Here is an 18,822-nt window from a genome sequence, read left to right as displayed (position 1 = left end):
TTCACGAATATATTTAGATATGAATTATCGTCCATAATGAAATATTTCTCATTAGTTAATTAATTCAAGTGCTACAAATAATCATTTAAATATATATATTGTTTTTGGGACGAACCGGGACACGGTGGCCAGCACTTGCACTAAGGTTGAATGCGTAAGAGGATGTGGGTCGCCGGGACCACTGATTTTCTTCTGTATCTGTGCAGCAAAGGCCTCATTTGCCAAACTCGAGACGCTTCCACAACGTTCATCTTTGTGCCCTCTTTTTCTTGTCTTGCACGAATTGATCATCCAATGTTCTTTCACTTCGTCTAATTAGGCAGCGAGATCCACATTACGTGTGAACACCACCTTTACCAACACCAAGCTTGCTCCATCTGCCGAAGAATAGAGTCGAACTCTTTTGGAACACTGCATCTGATAAATTGAAATGTGCTCTTACTCAGGCGCTTTGCGATTTCAAACCATTAGTCGATATTCGCAGGTATTCATGCTTTTATTGGAAGGGTGATTATCTTTGAGCTTCGAGGGCACTCGTCGGATGTGATTAAAGATGGAAAGGTTTGATTTTTAATTCTACTGTAATGTCTAGAATGCAATTCCCCTGTTTTTTGGGAGTTAGCTTAACGGGTATTCTAGAGACAAAAGTCCACAGAAAAAGTTCTCCCTTCGCATTGACCCCCGGTGAGCCATGATGAGGGGGCTACAGAAGCGGTGGTCCACGGTAACGTGGTAAGTATAAAGAATCTTGTTTTGACCTTAGTGAGCAACAGCGTGCTCCAGGTCACTTTCTCATAATTTTTGTCGAAATCTGGACTAACGTTGTTTAATCCAAGACAGAACAGTAGATCCAGAAGGCGGAGTAGCTAGTAAAGTTCCTGACCATAAGTAAATCGCAGTATAAGCCGACCCTTTATAAGAAAGAAGTGTTAACACGAGTGCTAGAAAGAGCTGAGCTAGTTACAGAGAGCCGGGGACAGAGACAGACGCAGAGAGAGATGGGGCGAGCGGCCACGTTGGTGGGACTGGCGGTGGCGCTGTCGCTGGCGGCGGTGATGTTGCCGGAGGTGGCGGCGGTGAGGTACATGGTAGGGGCGGGCATGGGCAACGGATGGGCTACCAACGTTAACTACACCATTTGGGCTCAAGACAAACACTTCTACAATGGCGACTGGCTCTGTAAGTTCTCTCTCTCTCTCTCTCTCTAAACTTCAGATCTGTAATTCGTTACCTCGCATTAAACGTTCTGGGTCTATCCAAATGAGCCAGATCTGAAGATGGGTTTGCACTGTTGCATGTAAATGAGCTCACCGCAAGTGTGATTCTACAGAGTATGAGCTCAGGGTTGCGTGCTGCTCTTTCTTTTTGGCTCCCTCTTATGTCAATGCTGATTCAAGAGCTTAGTACTGTGTGAATTTTGCTTAAGAGTTGCGACTTCTCTGAAAAATTACTAGTCGCTTTTGAGTTTGTTGCTATATAAATCCCCTGCTTCTTTGAGGTAACACAGTGTTGGGTTCAGGGGCTCACTGGGTAATTTCTCTAAGATGAGTTGAAGAATAAACTTGCTAGATATAGTGAATCTCGAGGTTCTTAGAGAGTTGAAATCCTCAACGTTGGTCGAGATAGTCATGCTAAGCTCATTCAGATCCGCAGCTCTGGGTCAATCTCAGTTCGTTTCCCCTGTTGGAGCTTCTTCTTCTGTAGCAGTTTTGGAGAGCCCCATGCTTCCTTGGGGTTGAAAATTTCTGATCTTTTCTGCTTACTTCTTAATCCTTCCTCCTGCCATTAGTTCCTCAGAGTCAGTTCTGCTTCTAACTTCTTTTGAGCATCGGTGATCCTCGTCAGTTGGAGGTATAACTGTCTTTTCGGTTGAATAAGTATCGTAATGTGCTGAACCTTAGAACCTCCATGATGCATGGAAGATGGAAGTTTACAATCTTGTATTCTTAAACTTGCTGTTCTTTCGGCTCGATGCTTTGCGCTCTCAGACACTTGTTATTGGAAGAAGAGAAGTCATACGGTTAATGCTGTCCGATTGAGGATTCAGATCGGTCTTGCTGATGAGGCTTTGTATCTGGGGCCTGGATCTAAATCTTGACAGCATGTGATCAGAGAAAAAATTGTGTCAAGCTGTATGTGAAATTCTTTAGCACCAATTCAATCATAACGATCTGAGTTGTCTAGGAGGTGCCCAGATACATAGCTTTTTTGGTTCGATGAAGTGATAACGCTGCCTACTTAGCATAACGAAGTCAGTTGTTATCTTTATGTGCTCTTTAACATGTGGTGGAGGAGATACGTCGGTCGTAGAGGGCAACAACCTTCTCTGGTTCACCATTTTCATAATTTGCTGAAATGTGTTCGCTCTCTTTATCTTTCTGCTAAGATCTGATGTTTCCACATTTTCATCTTAGGTGACCATTTGCGGTTCGCAATTCAATTATGAACGAGCTACTGGCTCAGCCATTGAATTATATGCCATTTATGTTCGACGCTTCGACGCCGACATTCTATTGCTGTTTGCTGACTCTGCGTTCTTCCAGACTTTGTGTACGATAGGAACCAGATGAGTGTGCTCGAGGTGAACAAGACGGGCTACGAGTCGTGCATCTCCGATCACCCATTGGTGAACTGGACGAGAGGAGCAGGGAGGGACGTTGTCCCACTGAATGTCACGAGGCCTTACTATTTCATCAGCGGCAACGGATTTTGCTTCGGAGGAGCGAAGCTCGCTGTCAATGTAGAAAACCCACCACCCCCTCCCGTGGCCTCCCCAGAGAAGAACGGATCCCCGGCTTCCTCTTACCAGGGACAGATCGTCCTACCAGCGGTTTTTGCAGTCGGTGCCATGTGGGACGCGTTCCTCCGTTTCTGCTAGCCCCCAAAAACTGCTCGAGAATGGGCTTTCCACGAGATCAAACGCAAATGCTTCTTTCTTCATCTACAAAATTTCTTTTCTGGGTACCTTTTGTTCTGTATCTAGTAGGAGATTTGTCTTGAGGGTTTTTCTTCATGTTTAGCTGTTGACCCGAGTTTGGTTTGGTTTGATTGAGGGGGAGATGGCGTGAGTTGTGCTTGAACCTTGTGACCGTGTCGGGTCTCAAAGACCTGAACTGAGCACACCAAAGCTTCAGACAAGAAAAGAAGAGTTCAACGTTGTTTCCTTTTTCCTGTCTCCGCTAGGAATGCATGCTTTTTCTAAGATTGAAGTTAGAAGCTTTGACCAGCATGCGGTGTGTCACGAGATTACTGGTTCATGGCCCGCTGATGCCGCAACGATCCTCGCCATGAAAGTTTATGACGAGCTTATCGCGGGGGACTCGCCATGTGGGGGGGTTGTCTTTTTAAATCTGAGGTCAGCTTTTTGCGGCGAGATCACATGAATTCTGACCTTGGAGCCACTTTTGCTGCCTACTGATCAATTCAATGGCCGGTCAACAGAGGGGAAGAGAGATCAGATCTGCTGCAAAGGTAGATTTGGCAGGAAAGAGACTTTTGAGGAAGGTCCGGTATAGAAGTGGGCAATGAGGCATGGCCACCAAGTCGAAACTTTTAAAGAGAGGATCGAGCTTTAGTTGAATTGGAATACAATGGAAGTGGAGAGAGCAAAGATGCGAGACGCGAGTTGAGGTGACAATGAACCGGGTGGGTCGTCGAGGCTGTTGTCGATTTTGGCGGGGCTGGGCCGCTACGATCCCGGCATCTTTTGGGAGCTCCCCTGGGCACAACCTCGGGGCGCGATTGTGGGAAGAAAGTGAAGCGGGCGATCGCGGGCGAGACATCCAGCTCTTGTCTCATGAGTCTTGTTGTGCGAACTCGAGGCTTGACGCACTTGCGAGCTTACAAGCGATGGAAAAAAGAGATGCAGTCATATATATTCAAATCAAAAACACACTTCAATAATAATCAAGAAATTTGATTAGCTGGTAATAGAATCCACTTTTGTATTTTGTCGTGATATCACCGTCACTCACCGTCACCTAACTTTTTGGGAAAATTCTAAATAAGGACTCGAAGTATATCTTATTTCAAATAAGAGCCTGAAGTGATCAGATCAATCTAAAAAAAAAGCCTCTCACCAATTGATTAGGGATATTTTCGTCATTTATATTTTTAAATTTTTTGAATTTTTTTCTTTACTTATTCCTCTTTCTGTTTTCTAAAATTAAAAAAAACTAAAAGAAAAATAAACACAAACGGGAGGGGCCACAACCCTACTAGTTGGCGGGTTCATCGACTACTCCGACGGCAACCATCACCGCGGCAAGCATATGCCCGTGTTTCCTCTTATTTTCTTTTCTTTTCTTTTTTTATATTTAAATTTTAAATTTATTTTAACTAAAAATTAAAATCGTAGTTTGACAAAAATTTCATTGATCGGACGAAATTTTTAGCCAACCGATGCAATCCCTTATTTGAAATAGCCATAATCACTTTATGTCCTTATTTGAAATAAGGAGAACGCATCAGGTCTTTATTTAAAACATGCATAATCATTTTATGTTATTGTTTGAGAAAACGAGGACATTTTGTGCCCTTAATTGAAATTTTCTTGGACTTTATACAAATTTTTTTTTTCTCTCTCTTTTTTTTTTTTTTGGGTTGGGGTATGTTTGTGTGTGTCAAATTCTCTTTCTTTTAGTGCTCATGACGTTTAAAAAAGAGACCAACGGTTTTTCCCGCTGGCAGACGACGTCGTTGCTCGTGATCGGAAGATTTTTTTGGGAGACACAGAGCTTATCATCATCATCAGAACTTCGCAGCTGAGGGACACGTTCCCTTCCATGGCTTCCATCTGCTACTACTCGCTCTCTCCCCTTCCGAAGCTCGAAGGCTCACCGACCCCTAACGGAGCACTTCCCTCATTCAACCGCATACCAACATCGAAGCATTGGCGTCGCTCCATTGCCTCAATTCCGGCTCCGAAATGCCACGCGACAGAGCAAAGCTCGATTTCACTGGAGGAACCGATGAGCATCGATGACCTCCGCCGCTTCGTCAATCTGAACTTGGGCAAGTGGAACGGCTCTTTTCACGTGAGTCTCCTGTTTGGTTGTGTTCTTGAGCTTATCTCACGTTATATCGCCGTTATGCCTCTGTCGTTTATGTTACTGCGGTAATGCTTGAGCGAAAAGCAGGGCTGAAATGATGTTAGGGCTTGACTGGTTCTGGAGGGTGTTTAGTGGATTAAAGTTTTTAGGATTTGACATTTGGTTTAGCTGATTCTGTGTCGGTGGTGTGGGAGCTTCATTGTTACCAATGCCTTATAACTTGCCTTGGTGACTGGATGCGAAGTTTTTATGATCTATGCAATGTCTTCATATTAAATTTCCCGCTTTTGCAGCAATTTGATGCCCGCGGGAATCTGTTACACAAGATAAGCACAAAGCTTGCTGCAAGTTCTTATGGAGAAAATGAGCTCCTCAGTCTTATCCAAACGTAAGCTCCCGTTAGGCTTCTCTTGTTGAAAGTTTCAATGCAAACACGCCATCAGTTATGGTCTAATAGGACTGCACCTTGTAGGCTTTACATAAAACAACCTCAATCAAGCATTTCGATTTCTGAACACGATGAAGAACCTGAATGGGCAGAATATAAAATAAAAGAAACCAACATGTTCACCGTTGACAAGTATCAACAGGTAAATTCCCAATATGCTAATGCTTGAGAGAATTTATGTCACTGGATTATGCTTCATTCATTGGCTCCTGTTGTTATCCTACGTAATTAGTCCATAGTTAGGATTTTTCCCAGATGAGAGGGCGTTTTCCCTGAGATACCAGACAGCAGGCATGCTTGAAACCGTATTAAGGCAAGGAGTTCTAGGGGAAGATGACACCGGCGAAGAATCTCCAAAGTGAGTACTTGTTTTGTTTAACTTTTTCTTTTCAGGGTCATCTGTGCCGTCTTTGGCCGTCACTTGTGGTGACTAAAGCCAGAGAGAAGGCGAAAGTGACTAATTCACTGAATGAATTACGTATATGCTAGTGCGTTTTAAATGAAGCACTGTATTCTTCCCTCTATGGCTTCCTGTTCCATTAATTGAATTGACAGAACAAATGAGTGATAGCTACTTAGGCTTCAGACAATCATTTCTCCACTATGTACAGCCATGTTGATGGCTTGGGACATTACGTTTAGTAGGACTTATCCATGGAAGCATGAATATGTCACTTGTTTGTATGCTATGCGGATAGCCTTTAGAAGGATGTTGTGAAGTAGCCGATGCGTATTTCCAAGGATGGTAGACTGAAAAGAATGTGGTTTGAAGTGTCAAATTATTTCAATCAGGATAAGAAAAGGAGATAAGTCCCAAATAATGATTACTATCTATAGGTCTCAGAAAACCTGCTCCTCTTGACAGAATCCAGAGAAATAAGTTGCATAGCTTGTCCCAATGAGGGTTGTATTCATTGAAAGGGAAGATTCGCACATCAACGAATTATAAGAATTGTTGATATGTTGTTGATTCTTCACATTTATGTTGGTTGGTTCCATTGCATGATCTCTGTAGACAGTCTACTATTTAGCTGGAGACTTTGATGCATCAATAGAGCCTCCGTTCTTTTATCGTAACCAATTGCATCCTCCTTTTTGGGTGGAGCATCGTCGTTATTTGATCTTTTCTGCTGTTATGGCTTAAGCTTCTGTCTATGAGGTTTCAGAGCTTCAAGACCATCCAGTGTATCCTGCTCCTTTTTAGCGCTCCAGATTCTCGCTTCTTTCTTTTTGCTGAAAAGGCTTTTCTGCGCAGAAATCTCAAGCTTCCATCTCACCAACCTTCTATTGTCTGTGAGAATTGTCTATACTCACAACAAGCAGATACACGAGCAAGAGCATTTCACATCATGGACCCGAAGGGTTTCATTGAAATGCTTCTCATATTTCTTGAGGAAAGAGGCAATGGGTTGTCTATACCTCCTTTGCTTGAGAACTATGAAGTAAGTTTGAAGATATTTCTCATCTTTTAAGTGGCTATTGAAAGTGAAAGATTAAGCATTTGCTGTCTTTCCTCTTGATTGCAGGGAAGCAGGGATAGGATTACGCCATTTCTTGGAAACTGGAAGGGGCATTCTGTAACAAAGCGTAGTGGTGTTTATGGAGCAACAACTACTGAATCTGATTTGGTTTCGTTTCTTCAAATTGATGAGAGGGGGCGGTTAGTTCAGGTTTGTTGGAGGTAGAATTCAGCATCTAATATAGCTGGAAGTGATTTTATAGAACTTCTGAATCAATTGAAGATGGAGAACTTTAGACGAAGTAGAAGTCACACTAGTCAGATGCTATTAACCTGTTAATGTTGGCTGTAAGTAAATCACATATACATATTGCAAAGCTCTGGTTTAAGTTTCCTAATCCAAAGATGCATGGTTTTCAAAATGGCCTCCAATGGGCGACTCCAGCTAAAAGTTACACAAATAGTTTCTTCATGGTTCTACTAATTTCTACCTTGATTAAAAAAATTTGATGGCAGCCAGGTTTAATCGTTGCAAACAAGGAAATTCCATAAATTATTTTTAAAAAAATTGCAAATAAAAAAATATGAATACTGTTGACGTTATTTAGACTATTACTTAGGTAGTTTTCCTCTTGCTCCACTTTCTCCAATCACCTCAACCATCTCCCTTCTCTCAACTTTGCTGACTTGGTTTGATGAACCACATAAACTGCAAATCATGCTAGAGAGAATTTTGAATGTGATTTCAATGTTTAACTTGTGACTCATTTTGGACAAAAAAAAAAAAAACTTGTGACTCATGCATTTGTTCCCTCCTTCCTCGTCATCATGCTAGGAGATTACTACAACATCCAGTAGCAGTGAAGTCACCACGAACATGCATTGGACGGGTACAATTTCAGACAATTTGGTCACATTTGAAGGTGGATACCAGATGACGCTGCTGCCTGGAGGCATGTACATGGGCTTCCCGTCCAACGTGGCGAAGAGCGTGGCCGAGTCCAAGTCATTCCATTTGGAGTTCTGCTGGCTCGAGGCACCTGGAAGGAGACAGAGGCTTGTTCGCACTTATGATGTGGAGGGCTTGGCCGTCTCATCAACATACTTCCTGGAAACCAAGTCTTGAGGCTGAGAAAAGGATCGGTTCCTTGTCAATTGTAGAACTAGACATACTTACTTATACTGATTGAGTCGTGCAAAATGAGAATTGTGTTCGAGCGTAACTTGGAAGCAAGAATTTTGTCCTAGCTGCGTGTATAACGTCAAATGAGATGTAAGACAAATTCACGCTTTTGTGGTCACGTTGTTTTTTATTCAAAGGGACTTTTTGGTTCACAAGTCTTGCTGTTCGACAGGTGAGTTGCAAGTGGGAAACCAACTTGCTGGCTTTGATTGCTCTATGACAACTTGTGAACTCTGCTTTGCTGGAAAATGATCGATGAGCAGAAACGTGGGGTTACATACAATTAAGAATGCCAAATTGCAAGAGGAGGCCTTCAGTGACCGTGTCGATGCTGACATCGGCAAAGCATGGGACTCATGGTATGGATGTTCGCAATGCCGACACTGGCTCAGTTGTATCGTCTTGTCGACTGAACGAGCCTAACATTTATGTAAGTCTAGACAGCCTCCCTATTTTCATCGCACTGCCATTTCTTTGCTACAGAAGTTACACGTCGAGGATGAAGCATCGTCCTGGCGATAATATCTTATCGTCCTGTCTCGAATTCGAGTGGTCCCGAACGCGAACAGATCACCGTAAGACCCAATCATGGTGGATGTCTGGACGACTCGCTGCTGCTCAACTTTTTAGCATCGATTGAATGCTGCTGTACTGGGACGTCAAATTAAATTTGTGGAACCAAGCTTCTTGTGAATCCCCCATTTCCACGTCGAGTCCTCCTGTTTTCTTCTGTTCATTTCATTCTATGTGTTCGGTCGGGTTCGAGTTCCCACATCGTACGGGGGCTGAAGAAGCGACCTGTGCAATTGAAGGCAAGAGAGGTCTCTCATGAGTCCCCACCAATCTGGTGGCAAAGTCGCCAACATGGGCGTGACTCGTAGTTTGCTCATCTTCCCACGGAATTCATTCCATAGTTTTTCTTGCGTGACAAAAAGAAACTTTCCATTCGTAAATCTTCCCGACCTCCTTTTTCAATATCCACATGCGGCGGAATTCTTTGAGCGGCCATCTAATTATCGGATGTGACATCCCGTCATCCCACAAGTCCGGATAATGATAGACATAAATATGGTGATTCAAACTCAAGTCTCGAACTAGAATTTGCTTAAATAGAAAAACATATCGCTTTGAACTCCCATTTAGTTAAATTTTTGTTTGATGGTATCCGGCTTTTGCACGTCACGATTCTTTTTTTGCAATTTATATCAAGAATGATTCGGTGCTCAACATAGTTTAAGTTTTTTCTTTTTTTTGTGGCACTAGTTATTAAAATATTTTTTTGTTTTTTTCTTGGCATCTTTGATTAAGTAAAAAGAATTATATATAAAAAAAAAAAACGTGGAGTTTTCACTAAACTTTTTCTGGATAGCAAGACAAAAGGAGGCCAAGGACAGCAAGTGGCGGTGGACCGGTGGTTGCCACTCGCAACGACAATAAATGTCGTGGCAACGTGCGAGAAATAAAGAAGTATTAAATGGGAAAGCAAGAAAGAAAACGAGAAACGGACACCAGTGAAAGCAGAGATAAACGCTTATTGATACAGAGTTTTCACGGAGGAAGCAAAGCCAAGAAATGGCCGGAAAACAATCACTTCCGGCGCCGCGGCCCACCATATCGGTGCCGCCGCGTCCGCCGGTGGCAGCCATGTTCGGGCCTTGCGCGAGCCCCGGCCCTTTGACGCTGGTCTCGAGCTTCTTCGCCGAATCCGACTGCGGATCTTTCTCCGAGCTGCTCGCCGGTGCCATGTACTCTCCCCTCGCCGTCAACGCCTCGGGGGCAAGTTCGTTCCTTTTGGACTACTCGCGTGATAATCCGTCGAAGGAAGGGGAGTTTCGAGATGGGCAAGCGAGTTTGGCGGTTGCCAAGTCGCCATTGTTCACGGTCCCACCTGGCTTGAGCCCTTCTGGGTTGCTTCTGTCGCCTGGTTTCTTCTCTCCTAAGGTGATTGTTGCACTTCATTTCTTGGGTTTGCAGGATGAAATTGGGATTCCACGTTGCTTTTGTTTTGCGAATGGATGCATCTTTTCAGAGTGCTCTGCAGTCGCTAATCTTGCGGCCGCATAAATTTGCATCCTAAGAGAGATAATTGGTTAGAAAGATGAATTTTTCAAGTATTTCAAGTGCTTCATTGATACTTCCTGAAGTCGGAGTCCTAGCTATGGGATCAAGGCAAACGGGCCATAGGTGAGAATTGGACTAAAAGTTTGTAATGTCATATCCTTCAAGAACCTTGTCTCAAAGATCTCACCTAGATTGTTGCTGCAGTTGTGGCAATTAGCACGTTTCCTCTGAGCATGCTACATTGTCTGAAATTTTTTAACTACCTGGGCAAGTTCCATGCTCTTCCATTCGTTGCATACCTAGAGTGTTGATTTTCTGTTATTGGAGTTGTCTAGTTTAGACTCTCACCCAGAGGATTGTATGCTCTTATAATTTTGAGACCTTAAGACAATCAACACAATACAAAATCCTCTAGATAGTAGCTCCTGGAATTGTTTTAGGTGCACATAGATACTCACCATTTACTAAACCTAGATAGTGTACTTTCCTAAACTAATATATGAATCTCCTCTTATGGTTCCTATGCACAAAGCAGAGCCCCTTTGGGATGTCCCACCAGCAGGCCTTAGCACAAGTGACTGCTCAAGCTCAAGCTGCCCTAGCACGGTCTCATGAGCACTCGCAATTAGAAATGAATCCTCTGGAAGCATCAAAAGAGCCACTCCCAGACGAGCCATCTTTTATGCTAAATGAGGATTCACAACAGCTCTCTCCATCAGATGCTACCACTTCCATGACCGAATCCTGTGATTTCTCTAGTTCCAGTCAAAAATGGGAAGCTCTTCCCACAGTTCTTGAGAAGCCTACTGAAGACGGGTATAATTGGAGGAAGTATGGCCAGAAGCAGGTGAAGGGCTGTGGTTATCCCAGGAGCTACTATAAATGTAGCCATCTGAACTGCTCAGTTAAGAAAAAGGTCGAGCATTCTCTTGATGGTCGAATAACGGAGATTACTTACAGAGGGCAACACCAGCATGAAATACCTCAAGGCAAAAAGACTTCAAAGGATGGTAACAACTTGAAGAGGGGCACAAATTCTCTGGCTAAATCTCAAGCTGTTCTTCAGGATCAGAATGGGCGCCAATCCACTCCTGCAATGCTTGGGAGTGGGAGAGATAGGGAGTCTTCTCAAGCAATCAATTTGCATACCAGCGGGTTAAGTAACTATGTGGAGTTAGATGATGCTAAATCTAAGGGAGATGGATCTGACGGTACCGATGATGTTGACGCTGGTGATGATGAACCAAATCCCAAGCGGAGGCAAGTTTTAACTATGATGTTCTATATAATTACCGTCTTTCTTCTTGCAACATTTCTTTTTAGACAGATTAATAATTTGCTTTGGCTTATAGGATTGTGCCTATTCCATCAAGCAAATATGTCTCGGAACCCAAGATCGTTCTGCAGACAAGAAGTGAAGTTGATCTGCTGGACGATGGCTTCAAGTGGCGCAAATATGGGCAGAAGGTGGTCAAAGGGAGTTCCTACCCAAGGTACTGAGCTTTCTTTGTGTCTATTGATGAAATTGTCACGAGAGCTTTTTGGTTTTTTCATAGGCATCTCTTCCCATTCTTGCCTGCTGTTCGTTGGCTTGATGATCTAATCATGCTTGGAATTGCAGTCTTGATGTCAGATGCCATTAGCCCTTGAAATCGATTTTGGTGTCTTGCCTCGTCCAACGTGTGAGTTTTGTCTGTCTGCAATGTGGGTGGGGAGACAGCATGTTGCCTGTAGTTTTTGCCATGTCTTTTTAGCTGTGTTTGCTCACTATGCCTGAACAAGCCAAAGCATAAGAAAACAGTCGAAACTTGGGGAAGGGTGTCTTTGGCTTCAATAATGAGGTGAAATACTCAACGATCTCAAAAAAGCCCATTAGATTGTAGCAATGTGTTTCTCAACGCTTTAAAAATACACAGAGTCACCCAAATTATTTCAATGCAAAATCATATGTCAGCATAAACATAGTACATGCAAAACAAAACCAGGGAAAAGATTTTGTTTGCCATCTCATAGATCAATTGGGCGAAATCATTAGGAGTATGGATTATCAATATTCTGGGTCAGTTTAAGACTTGTCTTTTCTTGCGCACACGATAGGTGGTAAAGATAACCCGTGAGGGAGGACAGATTGTTGTTGCAACACCTTTCACTGTCTTGTTTTGTTTGCATTACTTTAGTCATCCGATCTCAGATCTCAGTTAAGCCCACCCAACTGAGAAATTTGAGGGGTGACAAGTCTTTTTCCTTCCCCAATTTTAGCATAAGGAGTGAAAACAGCCGATATATGTCGCCCGATAATAATGATTACTCTCTCGCTTCGTCTTTCCTGTTGTGTTCCTGGACACTGTTTACTCAACCATTAGCAGAAGCACTAGGATTATACTGGGGCTTCACGTTTTTTTTTTTTTGGTAAGGATACTGGTGTTCACGTTTTTCTCTGCTTTCCATGATGTTGGAGTTTAATACTTCATAAACGATGCTCTCGCTCTCTCTCTCTCTCTCTCTCTCTCTCCCTCAAAGTGTTGGCTGGAAGAAAGAGATTGATATTCCAAATAGTGCAATCAAATATTTGACGTCTTCAATTAGCATTTTCTTCTGTTAAGGACCTGCTCTGATTCAATCGAAAATCACCCTATGCTGTGCAGGAGCTACTACAAGTGCACTTACGCAGGCTGCAATGTCCGTAAACACGTCGAAAGGGCTGCGTCAGATCCCAAATCCGTCATAACCACTTACGAGGGAAAGCACACTCACACCACACCATCTGCTGGAAAGCGAGGCCGCACTGTTGAGGCAACGGAATTTGGCGAAGTCCAAAGACCATCAGTTCTGCGGCTGAAAGAAGAACAAGTGGCCGCTTGAGCCTTAAGCTACTCGATCCTCATCTGCTTAAAAAGAGCTCATGGACTCGGTGGATTTTGGTCGAAGTCGCACAAGCCCATCTACGGTTGAACAGAAATGTGATAAATGTATAAATGAGCGAACCCTTTTGCTGTGACTTGTATTTTTAATGCGCAAAAACCATATCAAGTGCAGGGGAAGGTTATTGCTTATGCTTTATGCATCGCCTCTTGTAACTAAGCGTCAGTTACTCTGTTGTTGTATCAAGTGCCAAGGCCGAGTCTCCGAAAGAAGTGAGATTTCAAATAAGTCTTTGCTCTGTTTTATCAAATCGTTTCCTCTTAATTGATTCCGAGCTTAAAAAGAGAAGCTTTTTACATTGCTGAACGATTTTTGCTAATGCAACCTTTTGTTCAGAGGAGCGTCCGCTCCAGCATCGATCAACCAGTCCTTGCATACGAAAGGGCAACTTGTGAAACAGTTCCATGGCGTGAACATCATTTATAGCGTCAACTCGAAAAAAGATCGCAGATTTGGCATGGAGGGAACTTTAAGCTGAATCGAATCAAGATCCCGAAAATAATATGATCAATTTTGCTAAAACCGTACTGCAAATCGAAATTGCAGAGCAGCTTCCGAAGGTGACTCATTCATTTGTTTGCCTCGCAATCATCCATAGCGCAGAAAAAGAGTTCGCATTCAACAAACAACATTATGAAAGCGCCAGAGTTCGAAATGGAGAATCAAGATACAACTGAGATGCAAACCCGTCACTTTGAACTGCTGTCTCCTTGAGAAACGCTCCCTCCAGAGGTGGTAGAAAGTCGGCCGTTGTCCGTTTATATTGAGTATCTTGTTCTGACAATAAGACAGTATAGAAAGAGAGGATTTCCAAATGTTTGATATCCTAAATAACGTGATCATGCTAGAACATACGGTCAAGTTCACTTTTTCAACTCGGCCGGTCCTTCGACGAGCAAGTCACAATTTCTCACCAAGAATCATTTTGCATTAATAGATCAATTTTTGCAGATCATCCTGATTATGACATTACTCTGTCCTGTGAAAGCATCCTCAATGGGTCGACACCCCATGCGAGAATGTTACCAGTAGAGTCCCTTACAAGGGAATTTGACAGGATCATCCCAACAGCATATACAACAATTATGTATAACATTACAACACCCATTAATGGTGGAGTCGAAACCGATTTCATGTTTAACTTGCGCTTAAATGATTAATGAACCAGGAGACTTACGAAAGGTTTGAATTCAAATAATTTGCATACTTATAAGAGATTTTCTTTCCCAACTGGATTGAGACTGGAGGCATGGACTTCCCCCTCTGAAGCCCACTGTTATCGTTGGTAGTTAGCATTGATTTGATTTCACTTAAAAAGGGGAGTTGTCAATCATCATCCACGGTGACCAGTGTCGGTATTTGGCCGTGATCGATGAAATCAATCTTGTTCAGTCTAACGCAACACAGCATTTGTTCTGGCAGCTCCTCTGGCTTTTGTGCCTGTTGGGTTTTCAAGAACAGTGCTCAGAAGTTTAGATGAAACGTGCAAAAGATTCAGTATTTCACAGTACACGGTATTAGACGAAGTACTCAGTTTTAATATCATAGATAAGTGGTCGTGAGATTGTAAATCCAAATTCCTTGTCGATGCATAACAAGTTTCTAGATGTCGAATATGAAGGGCAATGCCTCACAGGAGTTGCATGGCTGAAGGGTTACCTGAATGGTTAGACCCAAGTCGAGTATTCCATTCTTCAACCGTTCCCGGAAAGCTTCCAACCCCTTTCGAGAAATAAAGCTGAATCGGTGAATGTCCAAATCGATCTCAAAGTAATTGGATCCCTGCATCAACGGATCAAAGTGACAAGAACCTCAGAACTCGAGCAACTCAGTTGGCAAGGAATAGGTTTAACTTCTTAAACATAGTCAAAAGAACCTATTATTGCAGCTCACCTTGTAGAAGTTGTGTTGAGGGCGTGAAAGAACCGGCTTTTCATTGTATGCTTGTACTAGTTTTCTCTCGGTAGAATTTAACTGGAGATCCTCAGGGTTCACCACACCAGCCATGATCTTCAGCCTCTCTCTAAAAGGAATGGTGAACTCTTTAGCAAAGCCTCTAACCTTCTCCATCTCATCCTCGACGAATTTCTGCATGAGGAACAAGTTATCATAGCGGAAAAAAGAAAATTCTAAATCACAAAACCAAGTTGAATATTCAAGTATCAGAAGTATATGATTAGACTTGAGATTTTCTTGAATTATGCAGGTTTAATACGGAGCTACAGCGAATAAAGCTAGCAAGGACATCGAATCAACAATTTGCTGGCGTGTTTGCTTTTAGCCTAAGACTGTATGCACTTGGCACTGGGAGCACCAAACAACCGATCCAGCTCAAGTGGATTGCACAAGCCCCATCAGAAGGATGGTAATTAGGTTATTACAGTCGAGAATTATAATCCCAAGGCTGAGACAGATCCTTCGAAACATAAGAACAAGCATTATATTGCAGGCCACTCTTTTTCTCATAATATCCATTCCTTTACATCCTAACATGATATGACTGTGTTCCTTGGTTACAGCTAGCAGTCAAAAAGAAAGCAAATAGGAACATCCGAAGAGAGGGTAAATCACCTGGATGCTGTCCTGAAATTGTGAAGAGATGTCTTTCTCAAAGCTCTCAGAAACTTTGAAGTACAAGACAAGACTCATTCCTTCCCCATCACTATCACCAAGGAACATCGCAGCAGGATAAGTGGGCAACTGCAGAACGCACACAATTTAGATGATGAGCTGACAAAAGCAAAATTCCTTGCTCCAAAAGTAAGAAGGCAAGCGAGGAAAGTGGATGGGACCAACAGGCATCCTCATGCAGGTCTTACTTGGATATTTACAACAAGAAGAGGAGGCACTTTTCCATCTGCTTTCACATTGGGTAGCTCAAGGTGTTGGGCTATATGGTTTATTTTTCTTGGGCACATAAATAGATCAACTCCGATTGGTATATACGGGGTGTTATCTGAAGCGGCTGACTTCCGCTTATCTCTGCATACAGCCATAAGGTGATTAGGCTCCACACAATCAAAGAAACTCGCAACACAAGCAATATAATTGGAGTTTACAAAGCAGCAACTAATTAAGACGTCTAATAGGTGAAATAAAGAAACTATCTGAAGTATAGACTTTGAAAAATCATTGTCGAATAACGCATGGTTGTCATGAAAGCTTGCGACAAAAAAGAGCATTGACATCGTACTTGAAGTAGTTTTCGCCTCGAAGTTTAAATTTCGAGGGTGGAAGTTCAGACCAGCATCCAGGGGCCGGTTTTTCACCAGTGCAGCAAGGAATGATCAATCCTGCTCGGGGGCGATATAAGAATCTTTTTGATGCGCCTGTAAATACACCAACCCATCTCATACTATACGAAATTACCGAGACATGCAATAAATGCTTAAATTGTCATAATTGGAAATATAAGCAAAATCAATTCACTCATCAAGGACATAGATGTATATCAGCATGTATCCCTAATATAGACAGATTTATAAGGCCACCAAGGAACTCAACTATGCGATAATCACGTCATATAACATAAATTAAGCTTGAATATCAACGGAAGGAAGGCCCCTTGGAAGACTTACGTTGTTCCATTGTTTCCTCTCCATCACAGGACCTTCTCTTGAATGAAAGCCTGAAAACTGCAGACTTTCTTCTTTGAGCTTGCAGGCCCACATTTTGAGTACTTAAGATCTTGTCATTAAAACTCACGGAAGGAACTAAACGAGATAGGCCAGTTTTCAATAGTTTCTCTTGGCATTTCTCCTCAGAATCGCGTCTATTCTCTTTAAGACCTTTGAAGCTCCCATGGCAGTGTTCCAATTTTTTCCTCATCCTGCTGTAACTTTCCTCAGCCTTTCCAGCACAAGCCAGCTCATGGCCTTGCGTAGACGTGAATGTATTAGATTCCTTGTGCTCATCTTTGGCTGTTAAAACTTCTGATTTACCTCCATCTATTTTGAGATAACTTCCGTGGAATTCTTCATACGCTTTGCCACTGTCCACAAAGCAAGATGAAGTTTCATACTGAAGCACTTGACCGCCAGAAATGTTGCCAATCGCGTTGACTACCAAAGGAAATCCATCTACACAAATGTGTTCGGAAACTCCAATAAGACTCCGAAAGGCAAATGACGATGATGTTCATAATTGAGATATTCTTTCGAAAAGGAAGTGAGAACGACAAGAAAAAGTTCGTTAACTACTTATTGGGGAAGTTGATGTTTCTTACCTCCATGCACACTGATGAATTCGTCATCGGAGTCAGACTCCAAGATGCTCACCGAGTCGAACCATGCCTCCTCTTGGCATAATACTGCAGGGATTGACTATCGAAGCTTCAGTAATTTGCACAATCCAAAAAGTATATTTGTCTATGAAAATAAAGCCTTCCAAGCAATACAAATAGTAAATCAAATTAACAAATCCAACAACACCCTATTCAGAATCATACAAGCACAATCAAAAGCTTATTATAAGAAGACAGTCCAACATCTTAAAACCTATGAGCCACCATGACTCAAACCTAAATAAACTTCAGGTTAGTGGCTATGGAGAGAACTGAGGAAGGTTCTTAAAGTCACTGGCATATTTTCCAGCGTAGTAGGCGGTCATGTTTGTGCTGACTAGGTAGTAATTAAAAAAATCAGAACAGAAGCTGGACTGGCATAAGGGAAGGCGAGTAAAACATTTTCTTCAAGGACTTCTTATGCTTATTAATAGTATTGTGGTTTTCATATCTTATCTTATGGAGTTCAAATAAAATACCAGTCAAAGTAAACTCGGTATAATGAAACGGCATACCGTTAGCGTCAAATTGACTATGGTGCCACTGCAGCTGTGTCAGATAGAATGTAGAATTGGAAACCTCGGATCGTCTGCAAGTGGTCGTTTCCCCTGTCTCGAAATCCATTCGAACAAATTCGCTGACAGCATAATCGGTTACGAGACCAGCACCGCTGTTCCTTTTCTTGGTCATGGTAGGGGCAAAACTTGATATCTTGCCTTGGCGTTTGCAGGTTTGGCGGGAATGTCTCTTCCGCACTCTGATCTTTTTAGGGGGTGTCGACATGCAAGCACCCATTATGACTGCTTAAAGCACAATTCTAGTCTTCTGCAATGATTGCCGATTTTATTCCCCAAGAAAATTCTTCGCAAACCTATCAACACCGAAATTTGGAATATAAGTATAATATGCAACATATTCTCCACAGATGCCCTGCATTGTAGCCTTTCTACATTAAACATGAGTACTGAAAGGAAAACAATCCACAGCAACAAAAATATCTTGATTAAGACCGGTTCTTCATTCAAGTACCCAGAATCCCCGGTATAAGATTGAGCCATCTACCATTCTGGATGTCAGAAAGTCAACCATCTGTTGTAAGCAAAATGAAGCAGGACTGTACCTTTTTCTCAGAAAAACTGAGATTCCAGGAGAGTGAAAGCACAAGAGAGATGAAACAAAACCCTATCAAATTATTAGACAAGCTTTCCCCTGATCATGCATTCCATTAAAAATGCCGAACACATAAAAGGCAAATCACATGGCAATCATCGGCGACGAAAAACGGATCACGACAAACACAAATCTATCACGCGATTTAATCCAGCTTTCATAAGCCATTTTAAAGAATTCAAAAGGAACCCTCTATCCTAATCATAGCCCTTTACATAAACTCATCAATGTCGATCCAATCATAAA

General features: G+C 42.4%; 4 protein-coding genes across 4 annotated transcripts; 3 read left to right on the top strand and 1 right to left on the bottom strand.

The window, feature by feature from the left end:
- The first annotated feature begins 415 nt into the window (after window positions 1-415).
- Window positions 416-3,211, top strand: LOC115727641 (lamin-like protein). The gene is made up of 3 exons (XM_030657895.2): window positions 416-484; window positions 900-1,179; window positions 2,544-3,211. The coding sequence occupies exons 1-3, from the start codon at window positions 431-433 to the stop codon at window positions 2,876-2,878; spliced, it is 669 nt and encodes a 222-aa protein (XP_030513755.2). The 5' UTR covers window positions 416-430; the 3' UTR covers window positions 2,879-3,211.
- A 1,478-nt stretch (window positions 3,212-4,689) lies between these two features.
- LOC115727635 lies at window positions 4,690-8,296 on the top strand. Its single transcript, XM_030657888.2, has 7 exons — window positions 4,690-5,036; window positions 5,345-5,439; window positions 5,524-5,641; window positions 5,739-5,857; window positions 6,755-6,941; window positions 7,026-7,169; window positions 7,794-8,296. The coding sequence occupies exons 1-7, from the start codon at window positions 4,785-4,787 to the stop codon at window positions 8,082-8,084; spliced, it is 1,206 nt and encodes a 401-aa protein (XP_030513748.1). The 5' UTR covers window positions 4,690-4,784; the 3' UTR covers window positions 8,085-8,296.
- Window positions 8,297-9,610: 1,314 nt separating this feature from the next.
- Window positions 9,611-13,329, top strand: LOC115727634 (probable WRKY transcription factor 3). The gene is made up of 4 exons (XM_030657887.2): window positions 9,611-10,082; window positions 10,738-11,462; window positions 11,555-11,695; window positions 12,848-13,329. Exons 1-4 carry the CDS (start codon window positions 9,714-9,716, stop codon window positions 13,062-13,064), a joined length of 1,452 nt encoding a protein of 483 aa, XP_030513747.1. The 5' UTR covers window positions 9,611-9,713; the 3' UTR covers window positions 13,065-13,329.
- Window positions 13,330-14,156: 827 nt separating this feature from the next.
- LOC115727633 lies at window positions 14,157-18,480 on the bottom strand. Its single transcript, XM_030657886.2, has 9 exons — window positions 17,922-18,480; window positions 17,350-17,433; window positions 16,703-17,203; window positions 16,318-16,453; window positions 15,944-16,106; window positions 15,696-15,824; window positions 15,018-15,212; window positions 14,784-14,906; window positions 14,157-14,564 (listed from the first exon to the last, which is right to left on the bottom strand). Exons 1-9 carry the CDS (start codon window positions 18,199-18,201, stop codon window positions 14,451-14,453), a joined length of 1,725 nt encoding a protein of 574 aa, XP_030513746.1. The 5' UTR covers window positions 18,202-18,480; the 3' UTR covers window positions 14,157-14,450.
- Window positions 18,481-18,822: the final 342 nt, after the last annotated feature.

Source organism: Rhodamnia argentea, chromosome 11 (genome assembly GCF_020921035.1).
Source record: "Rhodamnia argentea isolate NSW1041297 chromosome 11, ASM2092103v1, whole genome shotgun sequence".
In the NCBI taxonomy this organism is placed as follows: Eukaryota; Viridiplantae; Streptophyta; class Magnoliopsida; order Myrtales; family Myrtaceae; genus Rhodamnia; species Rhodamnia argentea.
Note: the sequence above shows the minus strand (reverse complement) of the source record. Positions and strands in the feature narration are given on the sequence as shown.

Excerpts from the sequence above, each read along its gene's own strand:
- LOC115727641 (XM_030657895.2), top strand. The coding sequence starts at position 431 with ATGTGCTCTTACTCAGGCGCTTTGCGATTTCAAACCATTAGTCGATAT. Across the intron at positions 485-899 it reads CCATTAGTCGATATTCGCAG|TATAAGCCGACCCTTTATAA; the intron begins GTATTCATGCTT and ends AGTAAATCGCAG. Across the intron at positions 1,180-2,543 it reads CTACAATGGCGACTGGCTCT|ACTTTGTGTACGATAGGAAC; the intron begins GTAAGTTCTCTC and ends GCGTTCTTCCAG.
- LOC115727635 (XM_030657888.2), top strand. The coding sequence starts at position 4,785 with ATGGCTTCCATCTGCTACTACTCGCTCTCTCCCCTTCCGAAGCTCGAA. Across the intron at positions 5,037-5,344 it reads AGTGGAACGGCTCTTTTCAC|CAATTTGATGCCCGCGGGAA; the intron begins GTGAGTCTCCTG and ends CCGCTTTTGCAG. Across the intron at positions 6,942-7,025 it reads CTTTGCTTGAGAACTATGAA|GGAAGCAGGGATAGGATTAC; the intron begins GTAAGTTTGAAG and ends TCTTGATTGCAG.
- LOC115727634 (XM_030657887.2), top strand. The coding sequence starts at position 9,714 with ATGGCCGGAAAACAATCACTTCCGGCGCCGCGGCCCACCATATCGGTG. Across the intron at positions 11,463-11,554 it reads GAACCAAATCCCAAGCGGAG|GATTGTGCCTATTCCATCAA; the intron begins GCAAGTTTTAAC and ends TTTGGCTTATAG. Across the intron at positions 11,696-12,847 it reads AAAGGGAGTTCCTACCCAAG|GAGCTACTACAAGTGCACTT; the intron begins GTACTGAGCTTT and ends TATGCTGTGCAG.
- LOC115727633 (XM_030657886.2), bottom strand. The coding sequence starts at position 18,201 with ATGGGTGCTTGCATGTCGACACCCCCTAAAAAGATCAGAGTGCGGAAG. Across the intron at positions 16,454-16,702 it reads AGAGGAAACAATGGAACAAC|GCGCATCAAAAAGATTCTTA; the intron begins GTAAGTCTTCCA and ends GTGTATTTACAG. Across the intron at positions 14,907-15,017 it reads CTCAACACAACTTCTACAAG|GGATCCAATTACTTTGAGAT; the intron begins GTGAGCTGCAAT and ends CCGTTGATGCAG.